Source organism: Cladophialophora carrionii (genome assembly GCF_000365165.1).
Source record: "Cladophialophora carrionii CBS 160.54 unplaced genomic scaffold supercont1.2, whole genome shotgun sequence".
Classification (NCBI taxonomy): domain Eukaryota; kingdom Fungi; phylum Ascomycota; class Eurotiomycetes; order Chaetothyriales; family Herpotrichiellaceae; genus Cladophialophora; species Cladophialophora carrionii.
This window is the reverse complement of record NW_008481827.1, coordinates 1,464,622-1,490,131: the sequence shown is the minus strand read 5'-3', so window position 1 is coordinate 1,490,131 and position 25,510 is coordinate 1,464,622. Positions and strand designations below refer to the sequence as shown.

General features: G+C 53.6%; 7 protein-coding genes and 1 non-coding gene across 8 annotated transcripts; 6 read left to right on the top strand and 2 right to left on the bottom strand.

Moving 5' to 3' along the window:
* Nucleotides 1-3,116, top strand: G647_02602 (plasma-membrane proton-efflux P-type ATPase; the record flags this gene model as incomplete). The annotated part of the gene is made up of 3 exons (XM_008726948.1): nucleotides 1-421; nucleotides 475-698; nucleotides 756-3,116. The coding sequence occupies 3 exons, from the start codon at nucleotides 1-3 to the stop codon at nucleotides 3,114-3,116; spliced, it is 3,006 nt and encodes a 1,001-aa protein (XP_008725170.1).
* A 2,886-nt stretch (nucleotides 3,117-6,002) lies between these two features.
* On the top strand, nucleotides 6,003-6,074 carry G647_02601. The gene has a single exon. It is a non-coding gene; the product is annotated as a tRNA-Glu (tRNA).
* Nucleotides 6,075-9,690: 3,616 nt separating this feature from the next.
* G647_02600 (uncharacterized protein) lies at nucleotides 9,691-10,155 on the bottom strand (the record flags this gene model as incomplete). Its single annotated transcript, XM_008726947.1, has 1 exon — nucleotides 9,691-10,155. The coding sequence occupies one exon, from the start codon at nucleotides 10,153-10,155 to the stop codon at nucleotides 9,691-9,693; it is 465 nt and encodes a 154-aa protein (XP_008725169.1).
* A 725-nt stretch (nucleotides 10,156-10,880) lies between these two features.
* On the top strand, nucleotides 10,881-11,882 carry G647_02599 (uncharacterized protein; the record flags this gene model as incomplete). Its single annotated transcript, XM_008726946.1, has 1 exon — nucleotides 10,881-11,882. One exon carries the CDS (start codon nucleotides 10,881-10,883, stop codon nucleotides 11,880-11,882), a length of 1,002 nt encoding a protein of 333 aa, XP_008725168.1.
* A 682-nt stretch (nucleotides 11,883-12,564) lies between these two features.
* Nucleotides 12,565-13,563, top strand: G647_02598 (YjeF family domain-containing protein; the record flags this gene model as incomplete). Its single annotated transcript, XM_008726945.1, has 1 exon — nucleotides 12,565-13,563. The coding sequence occupies one exon, from the start codon at nucleotides 12,565-12,567 to the stop codon at nucleotides 13,561-13,563; it is 999 nt and encodes a 332-aa protein (XP_008725167.1).
* A 228-nt stretch (nucleotides 13,564-13,791) lies between these two features.
* Nucleotides 13,792-14,504, bottom strand: G647_02597 (uncharacterized protein; the record flags this gene model as incomplete). The annotated part of the gene is made up of 3 exons (XM_008726944.1): nucleotides 13,792-13,978; nucleotides 14,036-14,271; nucleotides 14,331-14,504. 3 exons carry the CDS (start codon nucleotides 14,502-14,504, stop codon nucleotides 13,792-13,794), a joined length of 597 nt encoding a protein of 198 aa, XP_008725166.1.
* A 609-nt stretch (nucleotides 14,505-15,113) lies between these two features.
* On the top strand, nucleotides 15,114-17,717 carry G647_02596 (uncharacterized protein; the record flags this gene model as incomplete). Its single annotated transcript, XM_008726943.1, has 1 exon — nucleotides 15,114-17,717. One exon carries the CDS (start codon nucleotides 15,114-15,116, stop codon nucleotides 17,715-17,717), a length of 2,604 nt encoding a protein of 867 aa, XP_008725165.1.
* Nucleotides 17,718-19,936: 2,219 nt separating this feature from the next.
* On the top strand, nucleotides 19,937-23,671 carry G647_02595 (uncharacterized protein; the record flags this gene model as incomplete). Its single annotated transcript, XM_008726942.1, has 1 exon — nucleotides 19,937-23,671. One exon carries the CDS (start codon nucleotides 19,937-19,939, stop codon nucleotides 23,669-23,671), a length of 3,735 nt encoding a protein of 1,244 aa, XP_008725164.1.
* Nucleotides 23,672-25,510: the final 1,839 nt, after the last annotated feature.

The window sequence follows — 25,510 nt, the reverse complement described above, 5'->3', positions numbered from 1 at the left end:
ATGGCGGAAAAGGAGAATAAGGACCTCGAGAACGGTGACCCCAAGCGGGAGAGAATCTCGTTCGCCGACGGATGGGATCCCGACAAGGACGAGGGCGAGTATGCCAACCTCATCCGATACATTTCAACCTACCGAGATCGTCGCTTTTCCAAAGCTCCCTCCCAAGTCTCTGGCGATGACGTCGCCGACGCCAGTCAGAAGAAGAAGATTCCCTTTTACAAGAGATGGTTCTCCCGCAGCAGCGGCCCAGGCGAGCTCTTCGAGGTTCCTGAGGAATGGCTCAACACCGATATCAAGACTGGTCTGACCTCCGCCGAGGTCGAGGCTCGACGAAGAAAAACTGGCTGGAACGAATTGGCGACAGAGAAAGAGAACATGTTCCTCAAATTCATCGGCTACTTCAGAGGCCCTATCCTCTACGGTATGTCCTCTCCTCCCATCTTGAGAGCCGTTCCATGCTAATGAGAAATCCAGTCATGGAACTTGCTGTCCTTCTCGCCGCCGGTCTACGTGATTGGATTGATTTCGGTGTCATCATCGGTATCTTGATGCTGAACGCCATTGTCGGTTGGTATCAAGAAAAGCAAGCCGCCGATGTCGTCGCTAGCTTGAAAGGCGATATCGCCATGAAGGCTGAGGTCGTCCGTGACGGCCAACAGGTAGAGATCAAAGCTCGTGAGCTTGTTCCTGGTGACATTGTGAGTTTTATTGTCAGTTCCAGCCAAATGACTACGTGTGATTGACTTGTCGCGCAGCTCATCCTCGAGGAAGGTTCCGTCGTTGCTGGCGAATGCCGGCTGATCTGCGACTATGACAACACCGCCGGCTTCGAAGAGTACAAGGAGATGGTGAACGACCCAGAGGGCTACCACTCCAAAAATCATACCGACTCCGACGATGACGAGGAACACCACATTGGCCACTCGATTGTCGCTACTGACCAGTCTGCCATTACTGGAGAGTCTCTGGCCGTCGATAAATATATGGGTGACATCTGCTACTACACCACTGGCTGCAAGCGAGGCAAGGCCTATGCCGTCGTCACTGAATCTGCTCGCGGCTCGTTCGTCGGCAAGACTGCGTCTCTCGTCCAAGGTGCCACTGATCAAGGCCATTTCAAGGCTGTCATGGACTCCATTGGCACGGCGCTGCTCGTCCTGGTCGTTTTCTGGATTCTCGCAGCATGGATTGGCGGTTTCTTCCACAACATCAAAATCGCGACGCCAGAAGAGAGCTCGGTCAATCTGCTGCACTACGCTCTTATCCTCTTGATCATTGGTGTCCCCGTCGGTCTGCCTGTCGTCACAACCACAACTTTGGCTGTCGGCGCTGCTTACCTTGCTAAGCAAAAGGCCATCGTCCAGAAATTGACAGCCATCGAGTCTCTGGCCGGTGTTGACGTTCTTTGCTCCGACAAGACTGGTACTTTGACCGCTAACCAGCTGACCATCCGAGAGCCCTACGTCGCCGAGGGTGAAGATGTCAACTGGATGATGGCCTGCGCTGCCCTTGCTTCTTCGCACAACTTGAAGGCACTTGACCCTATCGACAAGATCACCATCTTGACCCTCAAGCGCTATCCCAAGGCCCGAGAGATCCTACAACAAGGCTGGAAGACGGAGAAGTTCATGCCCTTCGACCCTGTCTCCAAGCGTATCACCACCATCTGCACTCTCAAGGGTGAGAAATGGTCATTCTGCAAGGGTGCGCCCAAGGCCGTCTTGTCGATCGCCGAGTGCGATGAAGCCACTGCCAAACATTACCGCGATACTGCAGCAGACTTTGCCCGCCGTGGCTTCCGATCTCTTGGTGTTGCCTCCAAGCGCGGTGACGAGCCCTGGAAGGTTATTGGCATGTTGCCCATGTTCGACCCCCCTCGTGAAGATACCGCCCATACGATCCTGGAAGCTCAAAACCTCGGTCTTAGCGTTAAGATGTTGACTGGTGATGCCATCGCCATCGCCAAAGAGACCTGCAAGCTCCTGGCTCTCGGCACCAAGGTCTACAACTCTCAGCGTTTGATCGCTGGTGGTGTCGCCGGTTCCGCCCAGTATGATCTGGTCGAGAAGGCCGATGGTTTTGCTGAGGTTTTCCCCGAGCACAAGTACCAGGTCGTCGAGATGCTGCAACAGCGCGGCCACTTGACTGCCATGACTGGCGATGGTGTCAACGATGCTCCGTCTCTGAAGAAGTCCGACTGCGGCATTGCTGTCGAAGGTGCCACCGAGGCTGCCCAAGCTGCTGCCGATATCGTCTTCCTGGCTCCTGGTCTCAGCACGATCGTTGACGCTATCAAGGTCGCTCGGCAGATTTTCCAGAGAATGAAGGCGTACGTGCAATATCGTATTGCTCTGTGCTTGCACCTGGAAATCTATCTGACCACCTCCATGATTATCATCAACGAAACCATCCGAACCGATCTGGTTGTCTTCATCGCCTTGTTCGCTGATCTGGCCACGATTGCCGTCGCTTATGACAATGCTCACTATGAACAGCGACCCGTCGAATGGCAATTGCCCAAGATTTGGGTCATCTCAGTCTTCCTTGGTATGCTCCTGGCCATTTCGACCTGGATCATGCGCGGCTCTTTCTACCGATCAGACGGTGGTCTAGTCCAGAACTTCGGTAACGTTCAGCTCATGCTTTTCCTCCAAGTCTCACTGGTTGAGAACTGGCTCATCTTCGTCACCCGTGGAGGACAAACCTGGCCATCATGGAAGCTTGTCGGCGCCATTTTCGCCGTCGATGCCATCTCCACACTCTTCTGTGTGTTCGGTTGGCTCGCTGGTAGCAAGGACGAACTGTTCACCACTCCTCGCGACTCGTTCACCGAGGACCACTACAGTCGTGAGACTTCTATTGTCACCGTCGTCGTTATCTGGGGCTATTCGCTCGGTGTCACCATCGTGGTTGCTATCGTCTACTACATTCTGACCAGCTTGAAATGGATCGACAACCTCGGTCGTGCTACCCGCAGCCACGCCGACACCACTATGGAGAACATCCTCGGCCACCTCAGCCGCGTTGCTCTTGAGCACGAGACTGATGTGCACGGCAAGTCGAAATGGGTGTTGGGCTCGAAGGCCACGGGAGAGGAAGAAGGTACGTTGTCTTGACCCCTTTCGTTCGCGGAAACTTGATTGCTAACTACGACTGCAGAGGAATAGATGTAGATTGATCGACCGGTGGAGATATGAAGATAATTTGCGTGTGGCACCGAGCAAGAGAGGGGAGGATGCTGGCGCTAGCATGCACAGAAAATTATCTTCTCTAATTTCATAATCTTGTGCTGATGAGTTCGCTGCAAGCTACAAACGGGTCGTGTGTGTGTCGTTGTGGTTCGATCAAAAAAGGACAAGGGCATCTTTCGCACCTGGACAGAGCAGAAGTTACTCGCGTATGCTACTTTTTGCACCACACCCACACGCGCGCGCACACACGGGACATGAAACACAAGCAGATCCAAAAGAAAAGAAAAACAAGAAAACAAAGCTGGAAAACTCAAATCCTGTCTCTCCTGCACCGACAATTGTCTGTCTTGCCTGTTCTTTGTCCATCATGAATGCCTGCGCCTTGCTTTGTAGCTGCTTCGGGCTTGCTGGCTTCCAAGACCTGAAATTACTAGTCAAATAGTTTTCGTACGTCCATACAGAAACGGATAATGAGACCAGACAATCGTTTCACTGATACCAAAAAAGAAGAGTGCTGCATACTCGGTACAACGCCACGCGGTGCCGTGCCGTGTCGACATGATGTGCGCGTGTCTGCTCTATATGAGGGGCATCTACTCCGTACTCCGTACCACATTGGTTGATCGCGGAACGGGAAGGATCAAGGATACCGCAGCAGCAGCAGCAGCAGTAGGAAGGGTCAACGTCTCGCGAGATCTCTCCGGGGTCAGGTCAGATGGTGATTACGCACATGGAGTCGGAGCATGGCAATGATGTAGATGCGCGGGAAGCAGTTCAATCGAGCCGCCCATCACGTTTTAACTTGTATCATCTCCGCAACTATCGACCATAACATAACATAGCACGCAGTGCTAGCTTGGGGCAACAAGGGCGTCGATGGGGTGGACATGATGCGGATAGTACACAGCCTCTCATGGCTGGTGTAAGCAGCTTTGCTTCCCTGAGGACCGTTCAGGGGACGAACATCCACCAGACAACGGCGCTTCGTACTCCTTGTCCGCATCATACAAGTGTCCCAGATGAAGAGGAGGCGAGACAGCCTGATAGCCTGGGGCCCTCCGACCCCTAGCGCTAGCTCTTCGGACGACGAAGAAGCAGGGACGGATCCCGGTTAATCATCCCTTCTTTAGGCTCCCTTCCGCTCTTCCCCAGCTTCGGCCTCCACCGCCCAGGAACGGGACTGAATGTGGTGGACCCCCGTGCCATGTGCGTGGGCTTGGCTCTGCAAGGCCAGCTTTTCCCGCCACCGGTTCCTGCGTTCTGACACAACGCGGGTAGCGCACAAGGTCTCTGGCGGGAAACCCGGAACCAAAACCAATAAGGATGTGATACACTGGGGTTGGGGCTTACTTTTTGCTGAGGCTGCTTCCGGAGTACACATTCGGGATAACGCGTACCATATGCTGGATACTGTATAGCATGCCGGGGAGGCGGAGTTCTCAGCCTCGTCGCAGTGTCAGCCTCGCGGGTGTCAACGTTGTAACTTTGAATCTTGTCCAGAGACCTCAGCATCAGCAATCCTGTTGGTGGTGATTGTCAGCTTTGCGACTCTTGTGTTGAATTGTTGTCTGCTGGATTTGAGTATCCACCCCCGGAAGACATTACTTCCTTCTTGGTGGTGTCAAGATATGCCGGCGGCGTGGAGGAGCCCACATAGGGACAGAGATAGCCGCAGGGACCACGACAGCGATCGATGTTTATAGACAACCTTGATTTGAGATCTCGGCTTTCTCGGCATCGTCCCTCAAGCGTATTGTTGGTCCGCGGGTTCGGTGGGCAGGCTGGAGGTCGGAAACTCAAGTCCTTCCGAAGGGTCGAACCGGCTGTTCCATGTCTTGTGTCTTTCGTATTGCCCGCTCGGACCCGGATCTGAGGCGACACCTTGCTCGAACACGGTGGGTTGTCATGGAACTCGCTCAGCGAGGACAGTCAATGTGAAAGCGGGCGAAGACGCAATGTCAATGTTAGAGTAGAATTTGGCGATTCTGGTAATCCTTCGCCCAGTACAAACAGGGCGGTTCCCACCGGTCGAGTAGTATAAGGTGCCAAACCCGTGATTAGGTGGATGATATGGCCACATGAATTATCGTCGAGATGGTCTGGCGGATATTGAAACAAGGGTGTGTCTCCTCATTCGCGATAGAGAGGTGAGGGATGTTTCGTACGTACTTGCAGCCTTGTCGCCGGGATGTGGTATTCCAGGTAGGCTTCAAACACCAGCACCGAAAAGTCCATGCGTATCGGCCGCGGAGAGCAACCGTCATCGTCGGGAGGAGGGCAATGAGATGGTGGCAGACATGTAAAAGTTCCTGTTGGACTCCATCGCAGATGTCCTCCGCTGCTGTTTGTGCTCGCCGGCTCTTCTCATCCTCCTGATAGCAGGCACTTGAAGCAAACGAACGTCGTGAAGGATGCAGAATTGAAAGGCCAGACGGCTAGGAATGAGGGTAGGAAAGGTTTCCACGAGTCTGTGCGTTGGGAAGGTGAGGACAGGGCGAGGACAGGAATCGAGAATAGTGTTAGCCGAAGGTCATCTCACATATTGACCATGTCTTTCACTGTGCAAACAATCATAGATCTTTAGCACAGGCTGCAGAGAGAGCCGGACCAGCGTTTGCCGTCTCACCAAGCCATAAAAGTGTTGCTCCATCTGTGACGAGTGAAGGATAAATGAAGGATAAGTGAAGAACGGTTGAAGGACAAGTGATTCACTCACTTGCTTCAACCCTTGAACAAAAAGCCACTCGAACTGGAGTGATTTATATTCAATCCGCAGGACTTGAGCCTACAATTCAGCAGAGAATTCATGTTTCCGACATGGTGTAATGGTCAACATCACGGTCTCTCACACCGTAGCTCCTGGTTCGATTCCTGGTGTCGGAATTCTGGTCTTTTTTAGCCAGAGTCTCAGAGTTGCCCTCGACACCTAGTTGGGTCTATGCCCCTTCTTTTTTCTTGGGTGTATTTCAAAATTCTGCATGAAGGTGTGACTACGCAGTGGAGATGTATGTCGATGGTGGGCAAGACATAATGGGCGAGCGCGGTTCGGTTCGGTGAGACTGTTTTGCGATGCATGGGAGAAGCTCTCGATTGGGGCACATTCTTTGACACGGCACGCAGTACAGGTACCAGTCTAGCTTCTCTGTTAGTGGTATGCGAGAGAAGCAGGCTCGAATGGCTCTGCAAATGATGGACACCATCAGGAAGGAACTCCGACTCAGCTTTGCGAACTAGATCAGGACGTTCTCAAGTTGGCGAGCCCGAAACCATGGCAACGTCAACTCATCCCCGTTCTCCCGCAGCATCCCTGCGCCATATAGACGCACAGCAAGTTCTCCTTTCTTCTGTCAACTTCCACCTTCAAGTTGCAGCCATCAGGCATCCGAGCATGCCTGAGTCGGAGGCTGGGCCATGGCGCAGTTCAGTACAGAGCTAGGGTAGCGACAGAAATCGACGTGACCATCTCTCGGTCAGGCATAACCCGGCGATTGAAACAGGCTGTACAGGTTTTCTGCCAACACATTCAGGGGCTGGGGTTGCATTAGGCGCTGCGAGGTCTCGAAGGTGGTCACCATAGCGTGCGGACGTTGCCCAGAGAGGCTGCCACTCAACACACCACAGTAATGGGCACATCAAAGTGCCTTCTCCCCCAACATTGCCTTTAGCTACGGAGCCTGGAAGCCCCAGCCACTGAGCCGACGTAACGTGTGATTGGTCTGCACACCAGGACCCGTCCACACTTGAGCAGCGTCATCTCAACCCGTCTTTGTTGGGATACTGGAAGTACCATGTGTCTTCCGCGCTTCTTGGATCGAATCCTCAAGGACTGCTTGTAGCCTGATACTGGTGCAGGAGGCAAATACTGTTATCTCCCTCCAACTGGGCTCAGATAGCTGAACCAAGTAGCCTTCGCATTCACAAAAAACAGTCGAGGACTCCGGATGCCGATGGAAAGTAGTGGACCACGGGACCAAAATCAGAAAAGCCACATTGTACAACCCTTACGGAGATGGATTCCCTGAACGACTCCCGTAACAATTGATACACGGCACGGCTCCATGTTCCTGCAAGCCGATCTCTCTTCCGCCACTCATCCAGGCCAAAATGAGATAGAGGCAGCTGCTGGGTCGCTGCGGCTCTTCCAGCCTGCTGGTATGTCTTCAAGGCATGAGCAAGGGGTCTCAGGGGGACAATTGAGCGCTAGTACACCGGTTTGACATGTCACTTGCTACCCAGCAGAAAGGCAACTAACGTCCTATGCTCGTGGCCCTGCTGGGTTGCGAGGTTTTCACCGCTCTTCTTCATCATGGCGGCTGACAGCCAAGGACGTTGCTAGCCACATTCTTATCTTGACCTCTGGCGGCAACGTAATTGAGGTAGCATCGTTGTGAGAAATCAACCATAGACTGGGGGACTGGCGGACTCTGAAGCTCGTGAAAACGAGCTAGGCGCTTAGCCTCCTGCGGCCATGGAGGCGGCCATGGTCATGCGGGGGCGTTCTTCGAAGGACTAACTATCAGGATGATTTCCAGAAGAAGACAAGAGATTTTGTGTGATGGCTCAGAAGACACCTCGCACTGGGAAAGACGTTGTCCCCGCCTGATAGGGCGAATCAGGCCAGGTTTGATTTGACGGTGGGCTGGAGCCATGAAAGAGCCCGTGGAGCAAGCAGCTTTTCCAGCTTGTAAGCCGGCATTTTGGGCTCGACCTCGTAGGCACCCTCTGGTCTTGGACTGGTAAGACGTCGCGTGTAGCGCCCATCCACAAGCACGGAAAGTTCTATCAAGCCACTAAATGTGACTTCAGGTCATAGCTGCAGTAGTGCCGTATGGGGATTATTCTGTTTCAGTTGATAAATGCGCAAGTGCACCGAAATTCATCACACGTCGCCCGCCTAGTGTCCCGGAAGACCGGGTGGTGCGTGCCGTTTAGCCTGAGATAGTGCGTCCGTAATCCTGGGACATCTTGGTCCCTGCAATGTATCGAGCTGTTTACGTGAATTCTGCTAGTATCCACAAGGGAAGAGAATGAAATCGTCATTCCACGCTCTCCTTACTGGTTGGTGCGCGTCTCGAGTATGGTATATGCAGCCATTGCTTGAGGAGGAGGCTTCATCTCTCCACGACAAGCGGCGGCTCCTGAAAAATCTCAGAGGAGAAATGGGTTGCAAGCCTCTCTTGAGTTGGCGAATCGGGTCTGCTGCCGTAAATGTTGATGTTCGAGCCTGAGAATTGCGGGACATTTCACCTTGTAGCATTCTGGAAGGATGTGGCTGTCGCAGAAGCAGAAGCGTGCAGTAGCGTCATCTAAGTCCCTGAGCATCCGAGCTTCGTCTCATTTTCCCTCGTTGATCAGTGGACACGTGGCAGCCTGTTCTTTTATCGCAATGGAGCGGTGTGTATGATTGCGCCAGGAAGGGGGCATCTTAACCTCCCTGATATCTTGTAGACATATCCCTCTCCAAACACATACTAGTCGTATGATGGTGATCAGTGTTGTAGAGCCCGTACTCCCATCCTTCCAGCTCGACGCCCGGGACGCAGAGACTTGCCCCTTTCCAACGATGGCTGAATCCTTCAAGGCGGTCACGGCTCGTTCCGGAGGTGATACAGCGGAAAGCGATCATGACCAAGCGGACACTGAGAGAGGCGTGGAAGATGACGGCACAGATGGATGGTCTCATCGTTTGTAAAAGCGGGACCCAACGTTGGTTGCTTGCGAACTGACCTGCCGCAATAGGATGTTCTAAGAATGACTCGGACGAGCAAAGTGTTGACGGCAACACTCCGCAGGCAGAGCATGGCGACAATGACATTGGAAGTGCCGGAGCACACCACGAAGAGTCGCACTTTCACCCTCGAGCGGGAGATGAAGAACTTGTCACTCAGTGCTTTCCAGCTCGAATGCCAACACCCCCAGTGATGGGGGTACCGCACGATGCAAGCACTCAGGCGTCTCTGTCTTTTGGCCCTCCGGAGAACGAGAGCACAGATACGAATGAACCGAGCGAGACTTTGGAAACCGAATCGAATTCCACAGAGGAGCCACAGCCTCCTTCTGTTCGTGGGAGGAATCTCAAACGCAAGGCATCGAAAGAGTTGCTTGGTCGGCGGTCAAAATGATTGAGCAACTCCATCCCAAGAGTATGGATGGAGAATCTGACCGCTCATCAGTTAGTGTTGTTCTTGCACCATGTTTCGTCATCATTATTGCTTTGGGAAGAGATAATCAGAGAGAAGATTGACTCAGCAGTTGTGGGTTGACGTGCTGAAGCGATCATCAAGCAAGGCGAGATTGCTACCAGCGCCCACCTCAGGCTAAGGATGATACAGGAGCTCATCACAAAATATTTCATAGACAAAAGCATTGCTGACATACTCAATTGAACGCTGGAATTGCTGATGATATGATGTCGCTGGCTGATTTCCCGGATGAGGAACAGGACAGCGAGCAGCTCACATTCGCAGTTAGTTTTGGCAGTGTCGACCCGACAAAGACATCATGATTCGCGCTGCCCTAGAACTGGCCACAAGAATCCCTTCTCTGTTGCAGTTGAAGCCGAGTGGGACTCTGGTTGTTCGTCGTACACAAGGGTATTGACATTTGGATGGTGCGTCGAAGGTTCATCGTGAAATCGGTGCTTCCTAGAGTTCCGAGTGGCAGAGGAGCTACGGTCAGGCTCCGTGTTCACCGGCTTTTCGTCCTTTTCTCTGGCTGCCCTTCTTTCGTTCAGCAAGCGTTGAATCTCCGAGTGACGAAACATCTTGATCTGTTCATTGGTCAGGGTTCTCTTGGTCCCGTCGTCGTAGTAGCCGAGTTCGTCATCATTAATTCCCGTAAGGTGGTCGGGTTCAGTTTGACCTTCGACTTGATGTTGGATCATGGTCAGTTGCGGGATCGGTTGACCCGGGAAATGGGCGGCGTGGAAAGCGGTCAGTTGAGATATCTCCTCCTGCCGCATCATAGTGGACGAGGCCGATGCGTGGGGATGACCGCAGAAGCTGCGATGGGCAGTCCAATGAATACCTTATGCGGTACTTGGGCCATGCAACTGCATAGGCCGATCATGAGAGGATCAAGATGTGGCACAATTGAGAGAACTTGGAATTGTGATCCGAATGACAAAGCGGGCACCGCCAAGAAATCCAGAGGCTAAACCGCTTTGGTGTGATGCTAAATTGTCGTCTTTTCCGATCAGTAAACAGAGCAACTGTTCGCCCAAAAGAAGACAGAACTGATCATCAACCTGCATTAACCCGAGGCCATCCCGATATTGACATGCCATCCCGAGAATTCCTGCTTCGCATCTAATTGGCCTGCTTGCACAACAATCGGGCGCCGCGGCGGTCTCATCAGATCGTGCCGTGAAATGACTTGCGTCCAACCCTGGAATATCGTAGAACACTGACAAATGGCTCTAGATGTGTTACGTAGCGAAGCTTTATCAGGTGAGGAGATTGCTTTGCACGCTGCCGTTGAGGATCTGGCGCTAGCTTCAGTGCAAGAGACATGGTACCCACGCTCAATGGAGGATCAAGCACGAACGCTATATATACTCCAGTCTCTCCCTCGACAGTCGTTCGCTATCCCACAAGTCACAACAGCAACAATTAACAGGAGATTCAGTATCCAATCAATACTCTCTCTTGCTCTGCTTTCAGACTCCTCAGATTCTGCCCCGCTCTTGCAATGGCTGGCGAACTCGTCCTTTTGACTGGAAGTTCAGGTCACGTCGGGTACCGGACACTGATCGAGGCGCTGGCCAAAGGCTACAAAGTCCGAGCCGCGGTTCGATCTGAAAGCAAGATTGCGCAGATCAAAGCTGCCAAACCAACTCAGCCATATCTCGAGCAGCTGACCTTTACCATTGTGCCGAATATAGAGAAAAATGGTGCTTTCGACCAGGCCGTGCAGGGTGTCGACTACATTGTGCACGCTGCCTCTCCTCTGGCAAGACCTACTGATGACGACGAGGCCAACATAATCCAGCCCGCTATCCGGGGCACACTCAGCATTCTCTACTCGGCCTTGAAGCAACCATCCGTGAAGCGGGTAGTCATCACCTCTTCGATTGTCGCAGTGAACCCCGACTCGCCAACGGGGCCTTTCACCGCCGACAACGTCGAGCCCGACCCGCACGGACCATACCATCACGTCTTCGCAGCATATTCTGCCAGCAAGAAGCTCGCTTATAACCGCACCCGAGATTTCATTGCCCGGGAAAAGCCACAATTCACGGTGGTTCACATCATGCCAAGCTTTGTCATCGGGCCAAATGAGCTGGCAACTACACCAGACACCGTTCTGTCTGGTTCAAACGCTATTGCCCTGGGTGTCCTTTTCGGTGCCAAGAACCCCGGCGGATTGCCAGGTGCCACTGTTCACACGGACGATGTCGCTTTTCTGCATATCGCCGCATTAGAGCCCAAGGTGCAGGGCAACAGAAACTTCGGCGCCAACTTCGATGTCAACGGTATCAAATGGGATGAAGCCATCGATATCGTGAAGAAACATTTCCCGACGGAAGTGGAGAAGGGAGTGTTTCCTCTTGGGGGAAGCCAAACGTCGCTGCCTTTTCCATTCGACGCGAGTGAGAGTGAGAAATTCTTTGGTTTCAAGTTCAAGGATTTCGAGACGCAGATTGTGGATATCGCGGGGTATTATGCGAAGGTGGCTGCCGGCAAAGTATGAGTTTGGGTAAGATGGCCTCAGGTTAAAGCTGCAGCATGATCACAAATGAGCATAGAGTGGAAGAGCGCGTGGCTGAATTAAACTACTCCGACACGCTTGTCTTCGTCTCCATCCTCTGTCCCTTTAATTGAGCTTCGAGCCATGGCGTATTCTTCAGTTGTTGCCAAAATGAGAGAGAGGGACCGAATGGAGTGGGAGGAGCCAAAGGCATACGGTGGATCTTTGTCCCCATGAGTGCCATGTCCCATGTTACAGTGCAAGAGTCCAGGGCACCACGCTCCTACTCGTACATTGACGTATACGGAGCCATCATTCCACAGTGTAGCAAAATGACTCCCCTGCCTCGGTGCTGGCTAATTACTGTAGCAGCACCAGACCCTTGATAACCTGTTTAGAGCTCCTTGCTCTTGGGGCGGACGGCCACCGCGGACAACCCATCCGCCTCAATCACTGGTGACGCAGTGTCTCCCTCTGACATCATTCGTTAACAGCTAGATTTGGAGGGACAATCGCAGCATTGAAGCCCACCTGCAAAGATCTGAACGGACTGTGTTGTCAATCTCGCTTATCTGAGGACAGTAGTGACCTTGCTTCCTCGTCTCGTCTCTTCACCTACACTTAACCTCTACTCTCGTCGCAAATGAGTTCCTCCAATTCACAAGGTCCAGCTTCTGAAGTCAAGATGTCGGCAGCCGCGCGAGCAATGCTAGGCAAGGTCCGCAAAATTGTGCCTCCCATGCTGGAGAAGTTTCACAAGGGCCAGCTCGGTCGGGTCGCCGTAATTGGTGGCAGTGCGGACTATACAGGCGCCCCGTACTTCTCGGCCATGGCCTCAGCGCGATTGGGCTGTGATCTATCCTACGTCTTCTGCGAACCGTCCGCTGCACCGACAATCAAGTCCTATTCGCCCAATCTGATGGTGTCACCCATCCTCAGGTCTACGGTGTCGATATCTCAGGCCCAGAAAGAGAAGGAACCTTCAGGAGAAGAGTTGGCGCAGCCGATTCTGGATATGCTGCCCAGGCTGCATGTGCTGGTTATTGGGCCTGGACTGGGAAGAGATATCGTCACTCAGAAGCAAGTGAAAGCTGTGATCAAGGCCGCGAAAGAACATAACCCTCCTATCCCCATGGTCCTGGATGCAGATGCTCTCTGGATTGTTCAGACAGATCCCGATCTCATCAAAGGCCACAAAGAATGCATCCTCACCCCGAACGTGGTTGAGTTTGGTCGCTTGGCGAAGTCCGTTGGCCTCGACCAAAGCGGAGATCCAGAGAAGGCGTGTCTGGAGCTCTCTAAGATCTTGGGCGGCGTCTGCATCATTCAAAAAGGACCTGTCGACTACATCTCTCAGGGTGTCGACACGACCGTATCTGAGTTTGAAGGTGGGTTGAAGCGAGCTGGTGGTCAGGGTGATACCTTGACCGGTTCGCTAGGAACATTGCTTGCATGGCGAGAGGTGTACCATGAGAAATTGTGGGACATTGGCGAGGAGATGAGTCGAGCTGAAACGCTGTTGATCGCGGCGTTCGGTGGAAGCGCAATCACCCGAGAGTGCTCGAGGAGAGCATTCGCCGCGAAACAGAGAAGTCTGCAAGCAAGTGACCTGACTGAGCAAGTCCATGAGTCGTTCCTGACCCTCATCGGCGAGCCAACACCCGGACTGAAGCAGAACCTGTGAAACATCGACAGTCGCTTGGGATTGGTGAAGCTTTGAAATACCTTGGAGCGACGTTGATGAGCGAAGAGAAGTTTGGAATGTACCAACGAGCCGTATTGAATGAGGCAACATGAAGCAACGACACCAGAACGAAACACTCTTCTTGTACGATCATGAGTTCCCCGGTACCCGTGTCCATTACTGCTTGTGGACTTTCGTAATATGTACACTGTCAATGCCACAAAAGAACTAAGCCCTTGAAGAGTCGAAGCCCTCGAAAGGCATATCGTAGACAGAGCCTTTCTGCTTCTGAAATCTCGCTATTCTCTCTTGCTCGATCTTCTTGTGATCCTCTTCATAGTGTTTCGCCAATGCTGCAAGGTCGGCCGTACCATGGCCGGCGGACACGTTCCACGGTGAGCCGAAATTGAACATCCTGTACCGCGCCGATTAGTTACTCTCAGAGAAGAAGCTCATAGCTGGGTATGCGTACTCGGGGTTGCGCAGTGGCGGGCCCGCTGCATTAGTGGGTGTCGCAGCGAACAATTGTCTGTCTGCAGCGGCCTGTTCCATCATTGTTGTATGTAGAGCATCTTTCCTCAGCTGCACTTCCCTCCCAGCATCGTATCGCTGCACGAGTCGGGTTATGGCGTTATCGTTCGGTGAGCTGGCAACCGAATAGACGACGTAGAAGAGCGGTATCGTGGCTAGGGCAAAGTAAAAGCCTTTCTATTCATCCGAGCGTCAGTCACCATTCAGTCCAAAGGCCGTCGCAGGTCCCTGCTCACGCCGAAGCCTTCTTGTCCTGATCCTCCTGCAACGTGGAAGGCGCTTTCCCCAGAATGATGTGCATCTCCGTGGCCGTGTCCAGCTTCGTGTCCTGCGAATCTGCGTGGCGGCTGTCGAATCGATTGTCTCAGGGGTCGACCTGCAGCTCTCGCCCCTTTTGAGACGAACGACATGGTTGTATACGCTGCAACGGCAGATTGCTCGAGAAATGAGCTGCAAGGTACGTTGTGAGGTCCCATCCAATTGACCTGGAGCCAGAGCAGATATGCCAAGAATCCCGGGCCGCGTATTATTCCGAGTGCTCGGTCAGTGACGCCGCTCACTTCAACCTCAGTTTGCTCTCATCGTTAATTCGGGGAGCTTTTCCTTTCCACAAGCTGGACCAATGGAGGTCAGCCACGAGTGTCTACATATATGATGCCCTGCCACTGCACAGTGCTATGCGTCGATGAAAACCAGAGTTCATGCACCTGCAGCTCTGTTGATTATGTGGAGCGCTGCAGCACGATGATCCTCGGCCCCTCGTTGGGCAGCAAGCGTCCGCCAGTCCTCAGCATCGTGGCTATTGATACACATCGTTCCCCAGGTTTCAATTCCTTTCTGACTCAAAATTTATCGAGGGCCGTGTGCAAAAGCTCTTAAGATGGCTGTATTCTGTCCTTGAGTCGCTTTCCGCTTGTTTCTGTATAATTATTGTAACACTACCCTGTTTTTGGATACCTTGTACAACTAGTTAGAAAAGCCGATCCTCGCAGCTTCGCCTGTGACCATCCTGACGCACAATGTCGACAACCGCATATCAAACCAACGCAAAACCTCGGGGCCGCCGTGGGAGCCACGGCGAGTCGTCCGAGAGGCCAGCTCGAAGTAGAGCCTCAAGCTCGGCATCCACAAAGTTATCCAAGACGCTGTCGAGAACTCTAGATGAAGTCTCTATACCTAGAAACAGCCGACCGAGCTCACCGGCAGTTTACCTGTATCGGCAGAGGACTGTTGACCCAAGGATGTCGGACCCGACAGTGACGCCCTCACGGCAGTCTGCAATCTCCCTGAAGTCGGATAGGCACATTCCACCTCCTCTCCAGACAGGCGCAAGCTCAACGCCAGTGTCACCGACCAAGCCCAGAGCATATACTGTCCACGATGTACACCAGTTTGAGGTGCATGAGCGGGGCCGACGTTCTCCCTCCCCTTCAAAGCTCTGGAAGCATGCCACTACGGAAGCTGCAAATAAGATGAAAGAGAGTCCGGCAGTACTGCCTGTGCAGCCGCCTCAATCTTCCCATGGGCTTGGATGGAGGACACTTTCTTCAAGATCGCTCGCTTCGATGCAGCCTACCGTTGCCGAAGAATCGGAAGAGTCCGCTGTGACTCAGGTCGCGTCACCGTCTCCGAAGCAGTCTATCTCCACGCCTGTACCTACAACCATGGCGACAAATTCACCCAGATTGTCCGGTTCGTTTTCACATGAAGAGGATGTTGCTCCATCTCCTAGAACCTCGAAGTCGTCTCTCCAGGATACTGCACCTGCGCGGGGCCCCAGGACATCAGCATCATCCCTACACGAGCCGCTGTTGGGGGCGAACCTACAAGGTCCGGCGGCCCTCGTACAACAAGAAGCCACGACTGCACACCCCGGGACGCCAGGATCATTTGTACACGATGGCGCAGCGGTTCCAGTCGTCCAAATGTCACGATCACCCGTATGCGAGCCTTTGGTGGCGCCCACTCCGCAAGGACCAGTGGCATTTATGCAACCTAGATATCACCAGCACCTCGCGGATTCGGTGGAAGCAGGAGTTCCTGTGACCTCGAGCCCTGCTCCGGCAGCAGAGATGATGGTGCTTCAGGATTTCATACCTCCGGCTCAGTCACCGCTGGCATCTCCTCCGTTGTCGCCCTATATCCATCAGCCAATGGGTAGTCCGCCACCGCAATCGCTGCAGTACGCACACCCTTATCCGTATCACCATCCACAGCATTTCATGGCTAACTTCCCGCCCGCCTTCTATCCGACACCATTCACACCTCCGACCGCGTCTTTTCACTACTCTGGAGAGATTCCACGAGCTGGCTCTGCGGGAGCCGAAGACGAGCGGGCCAAACTCTTGGAGAAAGTCTCCAATGTGCTACCTGACATTGACCGCTTGCTGCATGTGTACCAGGAGAGTCAAGGGCTTTTGTCAGAGAAAGAAAACCTCGTCAAACAAGCTGAAGCACAACATCTCGAAGAAACCGCTAAACTGAGGATTGAGCTAAGCGCGTGCAAAGAAGAATATGAGAAAATTATTGGTGAACAAGCGAGTGAGAATCTGAGATTGAAGGATGAGATTGCCGCGCAAGGGGAGAAGATAAAGCTACTGCAGGACGAGTCTCATGCAGTGATGGACGCTCACGAAGGCCTTACCGACCTTAGAGTCAAATGTGAAAAGTTAACCGAGAAGTGCGAATCCTGCCGAGCTTTCAATGACAAATTGGTAAAGGAAAAGGAGAGCGTGGACGAGGAACTCCAGCAATTGAAAAGGCAGCTTGAGGAGGAAAAAATTCAACATGAACACGACCAAGCTGAGAAGAAGAAGCTAGAGGAACAACTTCATACTGTGAAAGATCAACTTCATGATGAACGGACACGGCATGAACGCGTGCAGTGCGAGTTACGGCAAGCCCACGAGAAGGAGATGGCGACCAGGGAAGAAGAACACGTCAGATCACTACACGAGCACAAAGTCGGCTTGTCAAAAATCCAGCTTGACTTGGCAGGAATGATCACCAAGCACACGCAGCAGAAAAGAGAGCTGGACCTTGCCAGAGCCACCATCGCAGAACACGAGCAATCCTTGACCGAAAAAGCTCAAGAACTCGCCGATACCGGGCGTCTACAACAGGCTCAGTTGGAGCATAGTCGAAAGCATATCGAAGAAAACGCCCAGCGACATAGGCAGGAGATCGCTAAGTTGTCGGAGGAACTATCCCAGTCCACAGCAAAGCATCGGGAAGAAATCAGCAAGATACAAGATGCGAGCAAGAAAGACCTGGAACAAGTACGGAAACTCGCTGCAGGACGCTTGATGGAAACGACAAAAAAGCACCAGCAACGCGAAGCAGAACTTTGCGAGGAATTGGCGACCTTTCGTGCTCGAGTTGAAAGGCTGGAGGGCGATCTTCGAGCGAAGTGTCTGGAGCTGGCAAATGCACGCAAAGACCACGAGAGGCTGCAAGGGAACTACAAGCTGACTGACAAGCATCACGCCCAGCTGGCTGAAACGATGCTTAACCTCAGAAACAAGCAAGCTGAATGGCAACGTGAGACCGAGCGGATGGATCAAATTCTGCAGAAGCTGAGGCAACTTGCTCCGGGCAATACCAATAGTGACGAGTTCTTGTGAGTTTGATCCAGCCCTTTTTCGCGAAGGGTGTTCTCATGCTTTTACAGGTCTATTCCGGGCACGTACCAATGACGACTGGACTCTAACTTGAGTGTTTTCGATACGCCGGCATCGTCTGTAACAGAGACCGCGTAGAGACACTTCCCGTGTCAGCCAGCCCGTGACCTGGCACAAAAGTCACCCTGCCACTTTCGAAAGCACGATTTAGCTGTCAAAAGCCCGACACTGTCATCAGCGTCTCTCTTTAGGGGACTACCGAGTGCTAGGTACGCTCTGTCAGGACTCAGGACAACGAGAACCGCTAGCAGAAGTATGAGATGTACTGGCGAGTCAGGTAGATTGATGTAGAATTGTACATGTTGCCTAGGTAATTAGTTGGAGCACAATCAGCAGACCATTGTCGATCCCAGCGTTTGGCGGCCGTTGATCAGGATGCCTGTCAAAATCACCCGGCAGAGAAACGGCATCTACTGTCAATCTGGAGTTTATTACGTAGCGCCACGGCCATTGGCCCTACTGTGTACCGCACGGCCTGGGAAGGGCACCAAGGGGTGGAAGTCTGCCACGAGTCTGCCCTGGGCTAGATAGCCCAATCGAGTGGTCGGGATACGGTCTTTGCTCAGTGGTACGGTTCTTGTGTTCGTAAGGCTGATTCGGGGAGGGAGGGGGGCTGTGCGATCCCATCGAGTCCCACGTCTGAGCTGCCAGGGCGTGCTGGACCCCTACTGGGTACCTCTTCTGAAGCCCATCGCGGTTACATCATTTCCCCCTAACTAATGTGTACTTTCGAGTACGAGCACTCGCCTAATGCCAAAGTATCCGTACCAAGACATGCTGAATGCATGTTTGGCCCACTCTCAGGAGCGACACTTAGAACATTGGAGTTGTGCACTCACAACGTTGTGTATCATGACCGCAGCGGGAGAAAAGCCAGGGTGGCTCCCTCTTATCGCGCTTTTCGCAGGTGTCTTCGTTCACCGGTTTGAGGGACAGCTGTGGCTTGTCACGCCTTTGAGTGGATTGATATCGTGGGTCCCTGCAAGCACCATGCTCGATTTGGGGGCCACACAGGCCGCTGGCGAATCACTCCCGGGCGCCTGGAGGCTCTAATGCGGGAGCTGAAGTCAATCCAGCCAACGGCCAAAGAACCCCCCGCGCGGCTGTGCTGGGTCCCTGGGGTCCCTGGACCACGGATTGCCTCCACTCGTGGAGCTGCGCACGGCTAGCTGCAACTGACTTCCGACTCGTGCTCCGCGCGCGACAAGAAACTCCTCCACCAACACCACCACCACCATCACCACTCTTTCTCCGCCATCCTCACGCCCCGTGTCCTGGCCTCGCGCCCCTTCATCCTCCCGGTCGCGCGTTCGAGCAAACACCCTCCCTCGCAGCTTCGCCAGCCGACCTCCGATAGCCAGAGCATTTGGCCTGTCTCGGGTGCTCGGGCAGAAAGCGCAGCCGTCCCTCGGCTTGGCCATATTGTGAACTGTCCACCTCAACAAACGTTGGAATCTGCCCCTCGATCTGCCCTTGAGCTGCGCTATACCACATTCTCAGCCCCGGCGCTACTGTTGAAATCCTCTGGTAGCCTCCAACCGTGAGGCGCCGTTGACCCGACCAGTCACAATTGCGCAGTGCCTATACCATTGACATCAGAAGACACAACGAGCTGGCTCGGATATCCTTCGCTTTCTTCCAGAGCATTTCTCCCTTCCCTCTAGCGCCCTACCATCCCGACACTTTCCTTCTATTCATATCCTCCAGTAGTCTTGGTCCGTTAACAAGGCAAAGACTCGATCCAAAGTACTCGAAAGGTCGACCACCAGGCGCAGTCAGCAGCGAGTCACAACCCACTTACACAAGGAATCCTCGATCTTGAAATCCTGGGTGTTGCCGTGTCTTGTGGTCTGCTGTGTGACAAGAGATCTTTCGGCTATACCCCGACACACTTCACAGCCTCGGAGGGGGCGGTTCATGCGCCTGCCATGCCTCCGACGTCTTAATCGCCTGGCCCCTATCAGATCGTCTGCATTCAGTCGAGCATAACGGCGGAACCCATTTGTTCTACTCCTGCGCTCCAATCTCAGCAGAAGATGTCGCACTCCTACCCAGGTCCCCACGTCGCTCCACGACCGGCACAGCAATCTCCGACTCTGAGATCAAGGTGCGACCCATTGCTACAACCATCGTCCCAGCATCCCAGCATCCTAAAACCCTCTATGTCCAGGACGCTGCCATACAATGCGAATATAACGTCGAATCCTTCACAAGCAACCCAGCAGACGGAAGACGAACCCGATTTCTGGCTGGGCAACCCCAGGTACAATACCCCGGCTGTCGCGAGCCCTGGGTCTATGCACCCTACAGCTGATGTTTACGGCGTCGACGAAGACACTTCACACCACGATTCCTCCTTTGACGATTTTCTGACGACAGAAGCTTCCTCCGAAAACCCTTTGAGCGAGCACACCACTCCACAAGAACTTATCTGGGAGCAACAGTTCATCTCGCGTGATTCGTTGCAGCCTCACATAGTCAATTCCTACGGCTCACATGAGTTTGACGTCGCGCAAGCAACCACAGCGAGTTCAGAGCTGCAGCGTATCTTTCAGCATAGTGAAGAGACACTGCCGAAATTCATTTCGGGGCAGGAGCTGTTGAGCTCGAAGAGTTCGATGGCCGGGTCTCCACGGTCGCAGGCGGCGCACAGTCATACTGTTCGTCTCGAAGAGCCCGGCGCAATGGACCTGCTGTCGGCCCATCACAAAAGGACTGTCTCCCAAAACCTGAAAGTGGACACTACTCCAAACCAGACTCCATCTCCTGGTCACAAGGTAGGCGCCTGGCAGCAGGCGTCGAATATGCGGGCGCCCAGTCCAGTTGTCACCGTCTCCGACTATGAAACCTCCTACCTCCAGTCCGCAACGACTGTGACCCATATCCCGACTTCTGCTAAGCGAAGTCGTCGAAGCGACTCCTCCTCCGATGATGGTGATGAAGACGGGCCAGGAGTCCCTGCCCCTAGAAATGTCGATGGCATTACGTCCTATCTCATGCCCCCAGATGCGAGCGGCGCTGACACTTTACGCATTGGGTCGTCACCCCGTGTTGGCGTGGAACCACATTCCAGAGATGACGAAGTGGTCGATTCATTTAAAGACATTGAAGACAAGCGCCAGCTTGAGGAGCGGAACGATCATGTCGAAGAATGGCTAGCCACAAGCGATGCTGGCAGTGAGGCAGGAGATCAAGGCCCTCCGAACACCTCACGCAGAACGCCTCAAGCGTCAAGGCGACGCGCGCACACTGTTGATACGCATACTGATGCACTTGGCCCTGTCTACTCGGACGCGCATATCCCTGGCCCCGGAGCACTTGTCGACGTGGAGACCGATGATGAATATTTTGACGACTCTGAAATCGAAGTGCACACTGAGCTGGTAGTCCAGGACTATCACGAGTCTGGCTCGCCACAGATCTCACCACGCGCTCTTGACAGCCGTGAAGATCCCGACGAAACTCCTTTTCCGGCTTTGGAACTCGATGCGCAACCGGACCCAGAGGAACCACATCCTAGCCAGTTCATCAGACGAGGCCCTTGGCAAGACCCTGATTCAGGCCCCATTGTTACTACGAAGCATCAGCCAAACACGTCCAACGCGGCTGCCTACAAGTTCAACCAAGAGGCTGCAAAGTGGGAAACTTCTTCGAGAGCAGCGACTTGGGGAACACGCCGTCGTCTTAGCGAGAGCGAGGTCAACTCGATCGTGGACGGCAGCCAAGTACGGCACCTCTCCTTGTCGAAGCGAGGTCGTGAACGAACGAGCAGTATTTTAAGCAAGGCTCGCGGCATCTTCCCCCGACGAAGTAGTAGCAACATCAAAGAGGAGCCGTCAGCAGATACGAAGGAGCCCGTTGTGCCAGGACATGCACATCGCAGCTCAGTCGGAAGCATAAAACCTGCGCAAAGGGTGCCGAGCTGGGGAAAACCCAAGTCACCATCGATCAGCACCGGCGGCGCCTTTCTCGCGATGACGGGCCAGCTGGCGGCGGTCGGACGTGGTAACTCAGTAGCTCAAGAAGTCGATGCTGCAAAGTCTTCACGACCACTACAGGCACTGAAGAAGCAGAGGAGTAAGAGCGATGTGGGCAAGAATGCGAAGAGTCCTGGCGGACTGGCGGATCTATTAACGAGGCACGGCGGGCCCCCTGTCCCCACGCTGGCGTCTCCTATGCATGAGCGTGAACCTATCCTGGCTGCTCAAATCATCGACAACGAAGAAGCCCCTGCGGATGAGGACGAGGACGAAACAGACGAGTTTGCAATGAAGATGGATCTGGCGGTCCGGGCTGAGAATATCCTCCCGACAATCGAAGGCTTCCGAGATCATGCACGCAAACTCAATCCCAGGCTTGCGCCGTATCTACTTGATCGCGTGGCACAAGAGCAAATCCGACGCTACAAGAAGCTGGTTGAAACCAAGATCAGGCATACCCGCTCCGTACAAGTGGCCAAGAAGTGCTCCTCGGGCAAGTTCTGCTTTGACCTGGGTGGCGAGGCGAGGTTGCTGGCGCCTCGCGTCAGCTCTAAGGATCCGGACACGACGATGACACAGTTCCAGGTCAGCAATCCGGCGGACGAAGAAGTGGATGAGGCTGGATTCACCGACGGGATTGTCACCCCGGCTTTGTTTCCTTCAGGCATCCCACTGCCACCAGTCCAACGCCTGCCCGCGGAATTTGAGTGCAATATCTGCTTCAAGGTGAAGAAGTTCCAAAAGCCGTCAGACTGGACGAAACATGTGCACGAGGACATCCAACCATTCTCTTGCACCTTCCCGAACTGCTCAGAGTCCAAGTCGTTCAAGCGGAAGGCAGACTGGGTCCGTCATGAAAACGAGCGGCATCGACATCTGGAGTGGTGGAAGTGCTCTGTTCAGGAGTGTAATCACATCTGTTACCGCAAAGACAATTTTGTCCAGCATCTAGTGAGGGAGCACAAGATGACAGAACCCAAGATGAAGCGTGGTTCTGGCAGCAGCAAAATGAAGCCGGTCAACAATGGCTTTGCAGAGGACAGTGAGGTGTGGCGACTAGTTGAAGACTGCCGCTCCGAGACAGATAAGAAGCCCCATGACGAGCCCTGTCCCTTCTGTGGGAATATCTGCTCGACGTTTAAAAAGCTTGCGGTGCACATGGGCAAGCACATGGAACAGATCGCGATGCCAGTGTTGCAGTTGGTGAACATGAGGGAAGTTTCGCCTGACACCATTATCAGTCCAATTGAGCAGCCACACGTGGTGCCGTCTTCTTTTGCGACCAACCTTGGTTCGGTGCACACCGCCGACCGAAGCAATCTATCGCCCTATCCGACGAGCGCCACCTCGGCCTACCAGCCGTCGTCAGCCGGGCAGTCACCTTCGTCAATGCATGGTCGCCTTCACAATGGAGACTATTATTTCGATCAGCCATACTACAGCCCGCATGCGATGACTCCGGCAACGCAAGGGCCGATGATGGGCAATGGCTTTGGTGGCACAGCCAACTATATCCATCAGTCTCCCCCTTTTATGCCATCTCCGCAGACGATGCCACAGCACGATCACAATCTGTCGCTCCAAGGAACGATGGTGACGCCACGGTCGCAACCGACGACTCAAGGATACGAAAGCTCCTTCTACAAGGCAGGTGGAGGTGTATATTCCAAAGCACCGATACCACAGACATATCCCAGCGCACATGCTCACTCGCACTCGATGCCAATGTACAGTGTGGGCCAATACGGACAATCTACGATATTGAGTCATGCTCAGGGAGCCAGCTCGGGTCCGATGAACGCGGATGTTCAGACAGGACTGGGCTTGCAGACGCCCCTGAGCCAGCATCAACAGCAGCAATACATGTACGACGCCCAAGGCAGTGGGCTTACCGAGGCCAAGATGCACTTCGCATAATAGATTGCTTGCAAGGACCGATTTACTTTTGGAAGGATTTCAGAGTGAGGCAAGATGGAGGGAAATGGGGCATATCGCTCGCATGCTGGCTCTCCTGGGCATTTTACGAAGTATTGGATTGTTTTGCGAAGATGCTCATGAGCTTGATACGTGACATCCACGATGTATTCCAGATACCCATGTGATGAACATTCCCCTACTAGGGTCTACTCCGATCGAAATCGGGAAGCGACCGCAGGGGACACAATAATACGACGATGATGATAGCGTGTCTAAGCAACATTGCAAGCTGTGATGTTTCCCACAACTTGTGAGCTTCCCGGGACGGATGCAACGGCCCAATTGGTGCTAGGCCGTGTCTTACGCGGCCAAGCTCAGAAGTTTTGACGAAAGACGTGGAGTTTCAAAGTAGCGAACGTAGCGAAAGTTCGCTGCAGCCGTGGTGACCAAGGCTCTCAGGCCTCAGCCACCACCATGTGCAGGGCAGTGCGGATAGTGCAGCAGCTGTCGGTGCTGCGGGTATTGGTGTATGCAATGTTGTGCTCTTGTTTCTCGAGCAGAGGTTGGTGGCAGCAAAGATCGGGTGATGCGACAAACTACTGTTCACGGGACCATGTCGCTGTCGACCTGGTATGTACCGAGTATTATTGTACGGAGTACTGTAACAGAACACCTTTCCAGGCAGAAAGGCGGCGGCTAACCGCCAACGGCTAAGGCGAGGCATTCTTGCACCAACTTACGGATGCTTATTGGTGCGAACCACGGGCTTCAAGGCAGTTTCGGGGCAGCTCTGTCAGACCGGTGTCCTGGGCGGTAGTTTTGCAGAGCCCCTCCCCCCGAAAGTGCCCAAAAGGTGGCTAGGATACGCCCAATGGGCCCCAGAAGCCGATTGACAATGCCCGAGCCAACGCCTAAGCCTAAGCAAAAACGCCCGCCAAAAACAACCACTTGCACGCTAGCCGTCACCATTCGTCATCGTTCGCGTACCTTATTGATGGCAGACGGTTGCCTTGTCACCGGTTTCGGTTCACACTTCATTCACTCTTCACTCACATACAGTGCCACTTTCCGCATTTTTGAACAATTACACTTTCATCCTGTCTGTCGACTTCGAGCACGGCATGACTCCTCTGCGGGTTCCGCTATTTCGCTCGACAGCGGGAGCCGGGTTCCGTGGTCATTCTGCCTCTTAAACTCGACCGTGCGTCCTGCCCTCGTTGCACCGCCCCATCGTCTTCCGAGTCTACCAAACTCTCGATTGCACATCGGTTTTATTCCTCCATCACATCTTTGCGCGCCATCGTATCCTTCGATCTCGTATGTCATATACCAGTCAACGGCCGTCCGCCTTGGTGCATGTCATCCGCCTCATTTGCTCATCAGGCAACAGAAGGCTGTACGGTACCTGGGACGCCCGGAGTCGATTCTGATTGGCCGAGGCGCATTACTTCGACAGCACCAAATGCTATGGGCGTCCTGCAAGTCTGATAGAAACAAGGCTGTGTACTCGAATACCCTCGAAGCGTTTTGACCCCGGCAAGACTGTTCATCCCTCCCGCTTTGTGCCCTTTCGAGGATACAACCCGGCCATACGGTTAGGAGCTGGATCGCATCTTGACCAAAAGGTATGCTAGAAACATCATGGCTGTGCCTCACTCTAAACCTACGGCCATGGTCTCCTCTACATCTTGATCCTTACCGCTAATGCATTCACAGTATAAGACCTTCCGGAGAGGAGCTAAGTCATCATGGCCAATCGACCAGCTCGTCAGTCGGTCTCTCACCACCCAAGGGTGACTGGTGCAAATGTATATTCAACACTGCCACTCCCCCGTCCTT